This window comes from Populus trichocarpa, chromosome 6 (genome assembly GCF_000002775.5).
Source record: "Populus trichocarpa isolate Nisqually-1 chromosome 6, P.trichocarpa_v4.1, whole genome shotgun sequence".
Lineage (NCBI taxonomy): Eukaryota > Viridiplantae > Streptophyta > Magnoliopsida > Malpighiales > Salicaceae > Populus > Populus trichocarpa.
The window spans coordinates 9354071-9368608 of record NC_037290.2 but is presented as its reverse complement, the minus strand read 5'-3'; the positions used below and the strand labels follow the sequence as shown (position 1 = coordinate 9368608).

General features: G+C 33.4%; 2 protein-coding genes across 3 annotated transcripts; both read right to left on the bottom strand.

Annotated features, from left to right (window-relative positions):
- Positions 1-216: 216 nt before the first annotated feature.
- On the bottom strand, positions 217-3199 carry LOC18100102 (pistil-specific extensin-like protein). 2 transcript variants are annotated; one of them, XM_024604323.2, is made up of 3 exons: positions 2667-3199; positions 938-1133; positions 217-759 (listed from the first exon to the last, which is right to left on the bottom strand). In XM_024604323.2, exons 2-3 carry the CDS (start codon positions 1107-1109, stop codon positions 410-412), a joined length of 522 nt encoding a protein of 173 aa, XP_024460091.1. In that variant the 5' UTR covers positions 1110-1133; positions 2667-3199; the 3' UTR covers positions 217-409. The 2 variants fall into 2 exon arrangements, with proteins under 2 accessions (XP_024460091.1, XP_006381350.2); XM_006381288.3 differs by lacking the exon at positions 2667-3199 and having other exon boundaries at positions 938-1201.
- An 844-nt stretch (positions 3200-4043) lies between these two features.
- Positions 4044-9949, bottom strand: LOC18100101 (DEAD-box ATP-dependent RNA helicase 38). Its single transcript, XM_006381287.3, has 8 exons — positions 9598-9949; positions 8873-9166; positions 8265-8492; positions 5790-5855; positions 5000-5401; positions 4792-4903; positions 4565-4650; positions 4044-4309 (listed from the first exon to the last, which is right to left on the bottom strand). The coding sequence occupies exons 1-8, from the start codon at positions 9823-9825 to the stop codon at positions 4247-4249; spliced, it is 1479 nt and encodes a 492-aa protein (XP_006381349.1). The 5' UTR covers positions 9826-9949; the 3' UTR covers positions 4044-4246.
- Between the last annotated feature and the right edge of the window lie 4589 nt (positions 9950-14538).

The following is a 14538-nucleotide window of genomic DNA, read 5'->3' as shown; positions in this document are numbered from 1 at the left end:
ATCATTAGATATCTGCATTATATATAGCAATCCCAGTTGGGGCTCCTTTGGATAGTTACTTCAGAGACAACCCAAGTTTAATAGCAAGCCTTCTGTGGTAAGAAATTGTATGAATTTATTTTCATTGTAAGAACATACAACAAGTTGATTTTGCCTCTCTTTTGTTTAGCCATAGAATCAGTAGAAGATGATCACATTGCAATCAGTTAATGGAAATTTGAAAAAAAAGGGCATTGACTTGATTAATAATTCTCAATCGTTGTGGAGGTTTATAGTAACAGTACCTTGCAAATCTTACGCAAGGGAGATATCTCTATCTTACAAAAATCAAAATGAAAACAAAGCACCAATTACATACGTATACAGAGAAGATAGACAATGAATTCAAAGAAATTAAAATCATAATTAATCAGTAATTGTTTCCTTGGGTGTCATCGTACTGATCAGTAGTATCAGGCTCCTCACACATTGGAGACGTGAAGTAAAATGGAGTGAGCATGTATTTAACGGTGTCACGGTACACGGAAGTGGGTCGCTTGAGCTTCACTCCTGATTTCCCACCAGCAAAGTCGGTGAGGATGTTACAACTAGGGTCTGGTGATGATACAAGCCTCACTGAGCATTTCTTCTCCTTCAGTTGCTTCCCATTAATGTATTTGCTCACTATCATGTCAAATTCTCCTCTTTCATCTGTCACATCACTATCGTAATGTATTACTCTGCCTCTATCATCAGTGCATGTAAGGCATACTTTACTCCCTGCAATGCAACCAACCATCAACTCATCAAAATTAGAGATTTTACTGTATGATCTTAAGTGTATGTCATAGTTGTGCGCGTAAAGTAAAAACCTTGCTATGATACATGTAAGATTTGATGGATTCACCAGTAAAAACATCACAGAGGCGACAAGGGGAATACAGAGGGAGAGGGGTACCTTTAATGGGCCTGTCGCCATTAATCCAGTCATTATAACCCTTGGTGCAGTCCTGGCACATTACTTTCCCGGCAACATTTATGACCCCATAAGTTTCCTCCCAAGCCATGGCTAAAGTGGTGCATCCCACCAGAAGAGATGCTGCAATCAACGTCAAAATAGGAGCTGCCATCTTTCTTTGTTTTCTCTCTCGCTCCTGATAGATTAAAGAGACTAAATCCTTGCTTACAAGAAGGCCATATATGTACATATATAGTTAGTTATAGGAGGTTCTTGAGAATTTATTTCGAAATGGAAGTGGACGGGCACTACTCGTTGACGTGCAATCCATTATCTTCTTCTATATTAGCATTTAGCATACATTCTAGCTTCCTGACCCCAAATTAAAAATAAAAAAAAGGTTGACAACTTGGCTTCAACCATTATGCAATGGAGTCCCAACAAAATAGTTGAAGGCAGGCGAAAGGCGTCTCCGTCAAACTAATGGGTTGAGCAAGAAAATTAAAATATCATTGCTATTTCACTTGGAGATGGAAGAAAACCAAGCTGCATATTTCTTAGTAACATTTTGATCCTCGCATAATAGAGAAATTTGATTCATTAACAATTTGTATCCAGAGGAAGCCCCATTGAAGTAAATAGGAAAGAAATAATCTTGATTGCAGCTCAATTGGTTAGGTTATAATTTTATTTTTTAGAGGTTACTAGTTCGAGTTTCATAAATTTTAGGATCATTGAAGGCTTATATAGTCGTTAACTTCAGGGTCCATGAGATTAATCGAGGTACATGGTCGTTAACTTCAGGACCCGTGGGATTAATCGAATTGCGTGCAAATTAATCTAAACATCCATTAATAAAAAATAATAATTAAATAACCCAGCCGGACTCAAACTAGGAGTTTTTCACTTCCAAATATATATATTTAAGAGCAAAAGATCCCTAACTCTGTTACTTGTGCATGGTGTTTGTCTCTCTCTCTCTCTCTCTCTCGTTATTATTATTATTATTATTATTATTATTGAGACTATCTTCGGCTTCTCGGTAGAGGTCGTCGACTTCCGGATGGGTATTGGTTTCATAATTCAGCACTTTTTAGATCGCAGCAATGCATGGAAGACAAATTCTAACAATGGATTAATTGAGAAGAAGGGCCCAGGATTTTTATTTTTTTTTCTTTTGAATTTCAGATTCCAGTTTTGAGGGGTTTTTTTTTCATCAGAAAGGAGAAATTTTATGGTATTTAAATTATTAATAGTTAGATTTTATAAATTATTTAAATTTTTTTAAATTTTCATCTAAAAAAAAAAAATAGATGAAAAGTTGATAAATTTTCCTCTTTTTGCTTATCCAACTTCTATTACATGAGACATCTCAATGAACTATCAGATAAAAATGATAAAAGAATTTATGGTAATTATAAACTCTAACTTGTCCAACAAATAACCTTGATCCAAATGGTTCAAGACTTTTTATTGTTTGCAATTGCATACTGAATAAAGAAAAACTCAACCCAAATCAACACACAGCCAGTATTTGATATTAATACACTTATGAAATTCATAGAATGAAAGTTATTATTATTATTTTTTTTAACAGAGATGGAAGAGGAAAGGAGAAACATAAAGAAAACATGTTTGGTTTTGGATTGTTTGACTTAAGGGAAAGAACCCAATACTTAGCTTCACTGACCTTTCTTTCCTTCTAACGAAGAGAAGTTGAGGGCATTACCGTGGTCTTATGTGATCGAAGCTCCGGCTGTAATCTGTGATGTGGTGAAAGTCTTGATTTGATCCAATGGACAATGAATTTGGGTTGGGTTTTTGTTCTTCATAACTTCTATAACTTTGTAAGGTTGCTCCTGTTGAAATCCTTCTCTCTAAAATGACACAGTAAAATCTTTGGAAAAAGTCATAGGAATCTAGGCTCAAAGCGTTCTCCAGATGGTTCATATTTGATTGCAGATTCCATTTGTTTTAAATCACACAAGCATCTATGATCTATCAAGTCTAGCTGCTGCAAAATTGCTTGCTTTGAGGAGTGAGTTTGATTCGAGCCAAAGTTTTTAAAGTTTTGTTTTTTTCTTAATCATCAGAAGATTCTGCGATGTTGGGTGGCTGGCCCAAGTTTTCACTTTCAAGTTCATCCCAGACAATATGTTTTGTTGGGCAATCGCAGAGCTTGGATTTTAGTATATGCAAAAGGAGCTTTCTTTTGGGCCTGGCAGATTTGAACGTGGCTGGCAAAATAAGATGCTTTTTTAAAAAAATATTATTCATTAACACCGTCTTTCATGCATAGTAATGAAACCTATCCCGACACCGAAGATCAAGGTAAGTAAATCAGAATGATAGTTTTTCAAGTTAAAATGGTATTGTTTTGAAAACAAATTAAAAAATCAAACTGAATTTTAATCATATACATGATAAATAAAGTATGATTTCATGCAGGCCCCAAGTTTGAAGTTCTATCTTAAATAAGTTAAAAAAATTGGTAAAAAAATTGGTAAAATTACCTTGGTGATTGTCTTATATGACATGACGGTTTATTCCAAGTCACTACTTGAAGCATACTTTGTGCGACATTTACGAGTTTGAGAATTTGATTAGATAAAATTAGAGTGACACTTGATTTTATGAAGTTTTTAAATACTAAGGATTTTATAGAATGATCTTAATCCACAAATTTATCATAAAAAAAGGAATTGTTAATGTCCTTATTTTACTTTAGAGAAATATTTTTTTTTTTTTAGTTTAACGTGGGTGTCCAAGCCAGCTTGCACGCACCTCGACTAATCCCACGGGCCCTGAAGTTAACGACCATATAAGCCTCAAGTAGCCATCATATGAGCAACCACAGGGCTCAAACTTGAGACCATAGAGAGAGCAAACCTCTTGGTCCCAAGCTTTTACCACTGGGCCACCACCTAGATGGTTTAGAGAAATATATTTTAATGATTGTATATTTAGCAGTTTTAATTTAATAAAGTAAGGTTCGAGTACTAAAGATTATAGTTTACTAGTTATAGATATGTAGTGGAGGATGATTACCTCTAAAAAACCCAACCATGAACAAGTCTAATCACAAATATGAAATGCATGGAGGCCATTGAAAATGTAATGGTTGTTTTCAAAATGCATTCAAAGAAAAAAGACAATCTCAGTAACAAATACCGGGTAAAAAAATCAACACACTTGGAAGTCAAGGCTAACCACCACCCCCGCATGGGATTTCACTTAAAAAGACCTCTCGGTGGATGCTGTGCCTCATTTCGTTTGTAAATCACACAACATACGGCTCATGCCTCCTTGTCACAGCAAACCAGCTTCCTTGAGAGCAACCTTGAAGCCCTCTTCACTGCCCCATGATGGTATCTGCATCGGAAATTAACATAAATTAAGCAATCAAATAATAAAATTCAAATTAATCCTTTTACAATAGCTGACAAAAAAAAAATGTCTGATAGATCAATATATACTCTATAGTATCCACCGATATCTAGCAGTTGAACACCATCTTACCTCTCGAGCATAAATAAAAAAAGAGCAAATCTAAAAAAATTTCAAACAGAGAATTAGTTGGAGAATGAAGTATTTTATGAAACCTAAAAAGGCCACTAGGGTTTTTACCTCAGCTACTGGACTATTGAAGTAGCTCTCTATCTTCCTCATGATCATCAAATCATGGTCAGTCATTATGAAATTAAACACAGCCCCTGCAGGATTACATAAAACCACTCAAAATCAATAATTGCTTCTTTCACAGTTGTAGTATTATAGAACCCAATCATTTTTTTTTTCTAGAGAAGCATTACAGAAGTGCATCTGAAAAAGAAAAAGGTAGAACCAAAGTTTACCTTTGCGGCCAAAACGCCCAGCCCTACCAATCCTGTGCAAGTAGACCTCATAATGAGGCTCTGATTGATTTTCATACTTCACTGGGAGATCATAATTGATTACCAAATTAACCTGCAACAGGAAGAGGGCAGGATAAGTTTCATACTCAATACATATTTATCAATGAACACCAGTAAGAAGAGGCTTTTGGGTAAATTAAAGAGGCACCTGTTGTTGGTCAAAACCTCGGGCGAGAACATCAGTTGATATGAGAACTTGAGTCAATCCATCCTTGAATTCTTTGACTATTTTATCTCGGTCTTCAAGATTAAGTGCGCCATGAATGGTAGTGACTTCATAGCCTAATTCCACAAGGGAAGTGTGCAGCATGCTGGCGCTGCGCTTTGTGTTGACAAATATAATGATCTGGCCTATGTTCTCTCCCAGCTCAAGAATCCTATCTTTTACTACTCTAATCTTGGCAAGTTCATCAGGAAGAATCACCTTATACTGCTTCAATGATTCTAATGACAGATCTTCTTTCTTTACAAAAAGTTGATTGTAATCTTTCACAACCTTTGACACAAAGTTCTTAACAGTCTCATCAAAAGTGGCAGAGAACAGAAGAACCTGGAACCAGATTGGAAATAGAAAGAAGTAAACCACCGGTCTTCAAATTTAGAAATGCAACAAAGTCCTTGATCTGATCCCAACAAACTAATCATTTGATGCATACAAATCTTCTGCACATTATGGATAGCATGCAGGTATGGAATGATCAGTGAAGTTCTTTCATTTTTATTTTTTTAATCTGTATACATGTTATTCAATAATAAATGTAATTTTTGTTGCTCTTTCTCTCTCATTGTGTATATTATTGAGCAACTATGTATTTTGGTTGTTAGAATTCGAGAAATCAACTTTGAAATCTGAGATGATAAAAGGTAAAGAACTTTTGGATCTTATTTCCTCTACCTTCCCCACCCTCAGTAAAAGATATGTGAATTGCATGACAAACCTGGCAATGAGAATTGAATCTTTGAATGTCCTTCATTATCCTCAAGGAATCGTCTTGAAAGCCATCCTGCAAGATTTCACTCTAAATCAATAAAACTCTTATGTAAACCAACCAAAGATCAACAACTTATGCACAACTCATCAAAGATTGTCTACTATCACTTTCAAATGACTTAAAGTACAGGAAAGACATTAACACCAATGGGTCTGTAGTCCAGTGGTACTCTTGCAAAAGCAAGAAGGTTTAGAGTCTCACTTTGTCAATTTCATTACTGGTATCAACAAAAACCACTAATTGAGCCTGTATTCAAAAAAGTAATTGTACTATTAATTAATTCTAGCCAATGCAGTGAAACAGCTAAAGGTACAGATGATGATTGGCGGTAGCAGCATCCGTTTAATCAGAAAATAACATATAAACTAAATCATATAAATAGCATGAAATGTACAAAATTTAATGAAATCTCCTCTCTAAATACATCGCCAGAGAGGTCAATTTAATGAGTATGTCATGTCTATCTGCTTGTAAACATCATTTAAATGTAAATTACTTCAATGAAATGCAACAGTGCAACAATATGTTTATCGTTAGCAAATCACACCAAGTTTGAAGGAAAAATTTTATGTGGTAGGATTAGTTGCAATAAGATCCCCATTAATTAATGATATAGAGTGCTGCATGATTAAGAGAGAATATAAGTGTGATGAGATTGAAGTATGCCTCGTTTTTTATCTAGTGACACCCAATGTCACAATGTTCTAAAAGGAACAAAATATTTTATAAATATACTTTATTTAGCACGTATCAGTCCTTATCCTCAGCTGTGTATGTGAGTGAGAGAGTTAGAAAGATAAGCATTCCCAAACATTCCAGACAACATAATATGGGAAATAACCAAAGTGATTCACTACATCTTCATATTTTGTTTTAAAAAATGCAGAAACAAATGAAATTAGCATGTATAAATCACAACTTGAAACTGGGGCAGTGAGCCTTAATACTACAATATTCTAGCTTAGGGCTGGGGTTCTGGGACACAAGATTTGGAATTCATGACAAGCAACTCGCAGATATTGAAACCAACTCTTAGCTATGAAAATCTTGAACCACAGTTCTGCTGTTTTCCTGCTGTATTCTCTCTCCTGCCCCTCGAAGGCCACTTGACCTCAAGATTGAGGTAGGGTATAGCGTGGTTAAAAAGCTAGAGTTCTCAGGCCCTAAGATTACATACCTAAACTGTAGAGAAATTTAGAGGAAATTCTCTGGTGTTTTATTAAAAGTCTTAACAATAATCTTCTTCTCAAAATAAAATAAACTAAACACCCCTATTTAAATTAGTCTTAAAATCCTTTATGGAAAAGGATTCCTCATTAAAACGTACTTAATCATCTAGCATTAGGATTCATAAATGGTAAAGTACTAAATAAATTAAAAGTCCTAATCTAAATAGGAAAAAGAATTCAAATACATTAACGTAAATAAAGATAATCTCGTGCAGTAACTTCCAAGCCTTATTTGAAGGCCTTCCTGATCTCCGATCATTATTAAACAAAGCCTTCAAAATTTTCTGTCAAAATTCCAGCTCGATCAGATTAAAAGTTATGCTTGATTTACCAAACTGCATCTTGGATTCTTATTAAACTCCTCATAACCTAAAAATCTTAACTATTAATGAAATAATCCCATAAATATTATTATGCCAAGAAAATGGAAGAAATTTCCCCACGTCAAAGATTGGTCATGAGCATATACTATGGCCACTCTCCTTAAAAGTTGAATGAAATTGCAATTCAGAGACAGAAGACTGTTGTACATGTAACCTTAAACTAATGATTTTGTTTCTGCTACACTATCAATTCTCAACTACTTTTCTCCTTGGAAATTGTGCCTTTATTAATCTCTACTATAATGCATCAACCATCAACTCTTCAACAGCTCTACTTCTGTTCAATGTAGACTCATCATTGTATGATAGTACCATTGGACAAGTTGCAGAACTGAAACAGCAGTGGATAGGTGAAACTTGAAAAATCTCTTAAATCAGAACATAAAGCAAGGTGTGCCTATATCAACCTCTACAATAATGTATCAAACATCATCTCTTCAACTGCTTACATCTGTTCAATACAGTCTCATCATCAATATGATATCGCCATTTGACAAGAAGTTGCAGTACCAAAATGGCAATGGACTGGCAAAACTTAAAAATTTTCCTAAGTCATAACATAAAGCAAAGTGCATTAACTAGGATCAAGTAATTGGGAAATTTTTCGGATCCAATACCCCCAACACCAGGGGAAAAAAAAAAAAAAGGAGAGCGAGAGAGCACCAAGTTGAACTGCTAAAGATATGCAAAAAAATCACAGCATAGCATAACCGAAGAAACTAAAAGATGCTATGCAGGTAAAGGGTGTCCATTAGTTATATAATATCATAGCAACCATATTAGGAACATGATTCATTTTGTATATGTACCTTGGCCAGCATGTGATCAGCTTCATCAAAAACAAGAACCTTCATATCATTAACACCCAATTTCTTTTGCGACATCAATCTCTTTATCGTACCAGGAGTCCCAATCACCACTTGTGCAGATATTGGAGGTCGGTATCTGGATCTATCATTATTTCTGCTTTCTATGGGCACCGCACATTCTGAACTTATTCCAGTGTACTTTCCCATCTTCTGAAGAACTTCCATATTCTGAAAGGACGAATTTGTTATCATCAAAACTGAAACTAGCACTTTATTTTAACTGTTAAGTTATATTTTTAACGAAGAACTACTAAATCACTTATTACTAGTGTATTAATCTAAGATTTAAAACTCAAAAACTTGTGCGAGCCAGGGTCTAAGGATTTCACATGATGAAGATCCAAGAATGTGCTTGTATCGGGTTTCAAAATAAATGTTAGAAATAAAAATGAACCTGAAGCCATTATGAAAGCAAGTGTTTCTCATACAAAAATTCCCCAAAATATTTGAAACTTGATATTCCTCCCTCTTATTTTACTTGATTGACCAAACCAAACATTGAAAAAAATGGTAAAGGGAAAAAAAAGAACTGGAACACAAGAACCAACCTGAATCGATAACTCTCTTGTAGGGCAAATGCAGAGTGCTTGGGGACTTTGTTGTTTTGGATCAACACGACTCAACATGCCAAGCACAAAACAAGTGGTCTTACCAGAACCATTATGTGCCTGAGCAATCAAATCTTTATATGGAGGAGTCATGATCATTGGAAGACTAATAGCTTGAATCTTACTAGGCTTCTGGAATTTCATCTCCACGTACAAACCCTTGAGTAGCTCCGGGGACAGGTTCAAATCTTCAAATGTGGATGCTGATGTGTATGGTGTATCCCCTGTTGTAACCTACATCAAATTGAACTGCAAAATTTAAGAAACAAGACTAAAAAATAACCTTACAATTGGTTGCCAACTTCCAATGTCACAATCAAAACTCAACCAACATTGATTATTGCTTTCCAGCAAAAAACCATATCATATAAGCCCATTCACTCGTTTGGGCACAAATTACAAAACAAATGAATCAATTTAATAAAAATCTTAATACCCACCGTAAACAAAAGCACATAAAAACTTCAAAAATTTAATCATCTGAATTTTTTTATTAAACCCTAATTATTACACAGCAAAAAAAGAAGAACAAACAGTTAAGAAAACACTAATTTGTTTTATTTAAACCCTAATCAAACAATGAAACAATAAGAAAGTAAATATTCGATCTCAATTTTCACATTATCAGATAAAAACTGTCTAGAGAGTGGGGGGGGAGATAGTACGGCTTGTATTCTAGAGTCTTCAGGTTCGTCAAGGAACTTGTTGACTTTCGTGTTCTCGTCGATAGCTAATGCGTCAACGTTTAGCTCCAAGACAGCTTTTTCCTCTGTTGCGCTCGGCTGAACCTCTTCGTCATCTACTTCGTCGCTCCATAATCTTTTAGTCTCCGGCACCGCCGGTTTTTGGCCCTCGGAGCTGGAAGCGGCGGTGGTTTCAGTAACTTCCGCCATTAGAAAGATCGAGGGAGATTGCGATCGATAGCTGATTGAAGTTGAGAGAGGGAAAGAAAAAACAATACCGAAAGAGCGTACAGCAGTAGAAGGTTCGAGTTAATTTATATAGAGAGAGACTGTAGAGATTTACTCTGATTTAATTAGCTTAATATTCAAGCGGTGAAATTTAATTAGCTTAAATTTCAAGCTGCTAAGGTGGTTCATAGAGTGAAGCGATAAGTTTTATTTACAGTTTCCCTGTGCCACCTAAATTTCTCCAAGTCTGTCTCTTTTTTTTAATCATCAACAGATAAATAGCATTGGTACACCTTTGTTCCATTAGATTAGAATTAGAATTAGAATTAGAATTAGACTAGTTGGTGGATTTTTTTTAAACCTGATGTTAAAGTGTTGCCACTGTTTTTTAAAGTAAAATAAAATTTTGTAAATCAGAGTTATAGAATTTGATGCTAAAGGATGAAGATGGATAAAAATGAAAAAAAAAGTTTTAATCCAATTTAAGTTAATATGAAAAACTTGTAACTTGAATCATGAATCTGAGATATTGTAGAAAAAATAAATAAATAAATTCAACACTAAATGTTGAAATCAAGAAAGAAAATAGATGCAGAGAAGGATTTAAAAAGAAAAACGATGTCAACTCGGGCTAACAACAAATACTCATTGCCCGGATCATGAGATAAAGATGATCGCATCGCGAAATATAACGAAGTTAAATCCTTAACAATACAATGCAAAAGGCTGGAAAAAAAAAAAAGCAATTCTAAGAAAAGAATAAAAAAAAGCAATTAAAATAATAAAAATAAATTTAACACGAAAATAAAATAAAATGACAGATATCAATTTAGGTTAAAGTTTTATATATATGACTCAGGTCATGAGACTACAATAACCGCACTGAAAAATTTAAGGAAACTCAATTCTAAATAGAATAAATATTGAATGATGAAATTAAAAAAAAATTCAAAAAAGAAACCAAGGCAAAAAAAAATAAAAGAATAAAAGTTAAATCTGACATAAAAATTAAATCGAATCAAATCATAAGAGGTGAAATTAAAAAAAATAACAATAAAAAAATAAGGATTAAATCTTATATAAAAATCAATCAGAATGAATGCTAAGGGATTAAATTAAAAACAAAATAAAAAAAATGATTCAAAACAAATAAAGAACAATCAAAATCAAAAAAATGAGAACCATAATTTAAATAAGAAGAAAATGGAGGGCAGCCTTTGATTTTGGCTAGGTTGGCATGGTTTTCAAGGGGAAGAGAGAGAGAAAGCAAGGGAGAGAAAAAATTTCAACTGTCACCAAACCACCATGAAAAACCTTACACGTATCGCCCAATTGGATGCACCTTCATGTGAGGAATCGAAATAGACAATGTTTGGCCATTTTTGGCAACTAGAAGGTGCCACATGCACTATCCAAAGGGCTTAAGCGCCTCCCATCAGCGTTGCACGTGCCAATAATTTTTATCTTTTTTTATTTAATTTATCAAAAGACAGAAGTGTCTTTAACCCCACATGATATTAACAAAAAAAAAATATAAGGACGAAAGAGACGCTTGACATAACCTAAGATTTTTTTTATTTTAAGGGCACCTTAATAATTATACTGTGCTAGCGAAGATAAAAATAAAAATGAAAATTCTCCTGCCCAAACAATTAAGCAAATGTAACTTTTAAAGGTATTTTAAATATTATATTGTGCAAAAAGTTAAGAGGTTATTCTACCCCCGGTCAATATAGTAATGATAAGTAGATCTCGTGGAAAAGATGATTCTGCCCTTAAAAATAAGTTATATTGTTTTCACTATAAAGAGCAAAATAGTCTATCACTGTGCAAATCCATAGTAAAATGTGAGAGCTTTCATAGTAAAAACACGATCACATATCAAATTTTTTTTAATTAGAATTAGAAAAAAAAACTAATTTGGCTAGGTGTTTTAATATTTTAATTATTGTGGACTCATTGTTTGGCTTTTTTCATTATTTGATTTTTTTTTGCACCCTATGTTTTATTTGTTTTTTCAATCACATAACTTTTTATTGTTTCAATTGAATCTCTTCACAATTAATTGTTTAATGTTTTGGCATGATAGTTTGATTATGTTAGATTAGTATATGTTTCCTATAGTGTTGGTAAAGTATTTCAATAATGGGTTGATGTAGAATTTTACCAAACAAAAATGCAATCTATTGTTTATTTGAAATAAAAATCAAAGGACTTAAATTGAAACCTATGGAAACAATTAAGCATCTTTCCCCTAAAAAATTTTCCCTTCGCCTTTGGCCATTTTTTGCCTTTGGATTTTGATCAAATTTCTTTTTGGTCCTTATGATTTTTCAATTGATGCTTTGATTCAAGAGTTAATTTCTTCACGTTGACATCCCTAGGTAATACAGAGGAGAGATAAAGTAACTAAAAAGTGATTGAGAAGAGATAAATTCCTTAGTTATTCAATTTACATCAATGAAGATACCTGTTCTTGGTATCAATGGAGTTTATTTAATAACAGAAGTTCTATTTGTGGTGTTTCTTGCATTTCATCTTGCCGAACAAAATAAATCTAGGCTGATGAAGATAATTTTTTCGATTAGATTCTGGTTTAGGAGACAATTTTAGGGTTTTTTGGTTGATAAACTATTTGGTTAGGCCCAACCTGGAGCTTAGGCCCAATGTGCCATGCCCGAGCTTAAGTGGGGCATGCACCCCCGACACCCTATAAGTTTGGGTTGTCATGCCCAAACCCAATATTCTTGGGTCAAAGCAATGCTTCTGGATCTATTTTCTGCTCCTAATGGCCTCAAACAATTTGCTTGAGCTCAACACTCCTTTATAAATTTTTTTAGGACCTTATATAGGTCCCTCAATACTTTATACTAATCTAATGCATATTATTTTGAGTAGAGTACAATTCAAAATATCATAAAGGTGAAATGACTCTTCAGCCTCTCTTCTACACTAAAAGACAAGATTCACCGGTTATAAATACCTATGAATTCTTCAAGCTCTAGGTTCATAATCTCTTCATTTATATATTTTCAGAGCATATCTTTCTAAAATATCATTGCATTTTTTTATATATATAAAAGAAATTTACTTTAAGCTTATGAGAGTCCTCTCATCTACCAAAAAGGATCTTTTACAAATATTAACTATTAACCACCTTGACTTACCAAACATTAAGCACCAGCTACCAACTCAATTGGCTAGGGAGAATGAATCAAATTGTTAGAACTAAGAGATTAACTGATTATCCAACACACAAGTCTTGTTTCTAAACTACTTGGATATTTTGAAACTTCATCATTAGCTAATTATTTTTTCAATGAAATTTAAATTATTTATCCTTTTATATATAACAAATATTATTGCACGAATAAATAAATAAATAAAAACTTTGAGTGCTGCTGCGAAATAAGATTGGTTGTCTCAGTTTATATTTGTCTTTAAAATTTTTGATCTTTTAACTTTAGAAACTCTTTTTTTAACATTTATTAAAACATATAAATGTTAGTAATTATACATAAAGCAAAAAGTCATTAGTGTTTTATTGTGGACCATGAATAATGCAACCCACGGTAAAATGTTTGTTTTGCCCTTTTAAAACCAAAAAACCAAACACACACTCAAGGGTAAAATCGTATTTACATATATTTATTGCATAATGTAATTACACTAATGCCCTTGAAAAAAAACATAGTTAATGTCTAAAGGGTGTTTGTAGTTTTTCACATTTTTTTGTATAGTGTAATTACCGTATAGCCCCTATGGTCAACTTTTGTTTGCCTAAGGTCAAGTGGCATTTTTAGTTTTTTAATCTTGGTTTTCTTGCAATTATCACGTGGGGTCAAGAGTGTTCTGATTTTTTTAATTAAAAAAAAAAGTTGATGGCATGTGCAGAGTACGCATTAGTAAGTGAGAGGTGCTCGTGCTCTTTGGGTGGCGCCTTCTGATGGCCGTGGGTAGCCTTTTAGGGCATTGTCCAAAGCATTGCGTCACCCTCTACACGTTGAGCCAGCACATGTCGGCATTTATGGCATGAAAGAGCTCCGTGCGACAATTTTTCAGCTCCTCTTTGTTTCTCTCTCCTCCAGCTCAAAGGGTGTGCTGACCTTGCAAAATTGCAAAGTTGTCTTCAATCTTTTAATTGTATCGAATTTGATTTATTTGTTTTTCAATTTCATCCCTTGTCATTTAATTTTTTATGTTTTTTTTAATCAATTTTGATTCTCATTCTTTTGATTCCTATTTATTTTGCTTTCATTTTTTTTTCTGATTAGATTTTATTTTTTGATTAATCCCTAATCATTTGATTTTAATTCCTTTTTTTTTTTGAATTTGATCTCCATTCTTATGATTGCAATTCCTTTTATTTTGAGTTCTCTTATTGATTAATTGTTGTTTGGCAATTTCATCTCTCATTGTTTAATATTATTGAATTTTCATATCATATTTGGTGGTTATTTTTTTTTATCATACTTTTAAAACTCGACTTGGGAGTCGATTCTCGTCATGTCTTAAGTTACGGGTTGGGTCGAAAAATCGGGGTTGCTGAGGTCAAACATATTTTTTTTATTTTACAGGAAGTAAAATTGAAATTATTTTGATAAAAAAATAATGGAGATAAAAATTCAATTATAATCCTCTTTCTTTTGATTGGTTTTTCTTTGTTTTGGATTCCTTTTTAGATTTTTTTTTCTA

Bases quoted from the DNA above. Each gene is read 5' to 3' on its own strand.
- LOC18100101 (XM_006381287.3), bottom strand. From the start codon at position 9,825: ATGGCGGAAGTTACTGAAACCACCGCCGCTTCCAGCTCCGAGGGCCAA. The intron at 8,493-8,872 runs GTTGGTTCTTGT...TCGTCCTTTCAG, and splicing joins CAAGAGAGTTATCGATTCAG to AATATGGAAGTTCTTCAGAA. The intron at 4,904-4,999 runs GTGCCTCTTTAA...TTCCTGTTGCAG, and splicing joins GAGGTTTTGACCAACAACAG to GTTAATTTGGTAATCAATTA.
- LOC18100102 (XM_006381288.3), bottom strand. From the start codon at position 1,187: ATGTACATATATGGCCTTCTTGTAAGCAAGGATTTAGTCTCTTTAATC. The intron at 760-937 runs GTACCCCTCTCC...GTTGCATTGCAG, and splicing joins TGGCGACAGGCCCATTAAAG to GGAGTAAAGTATGCCTTACA.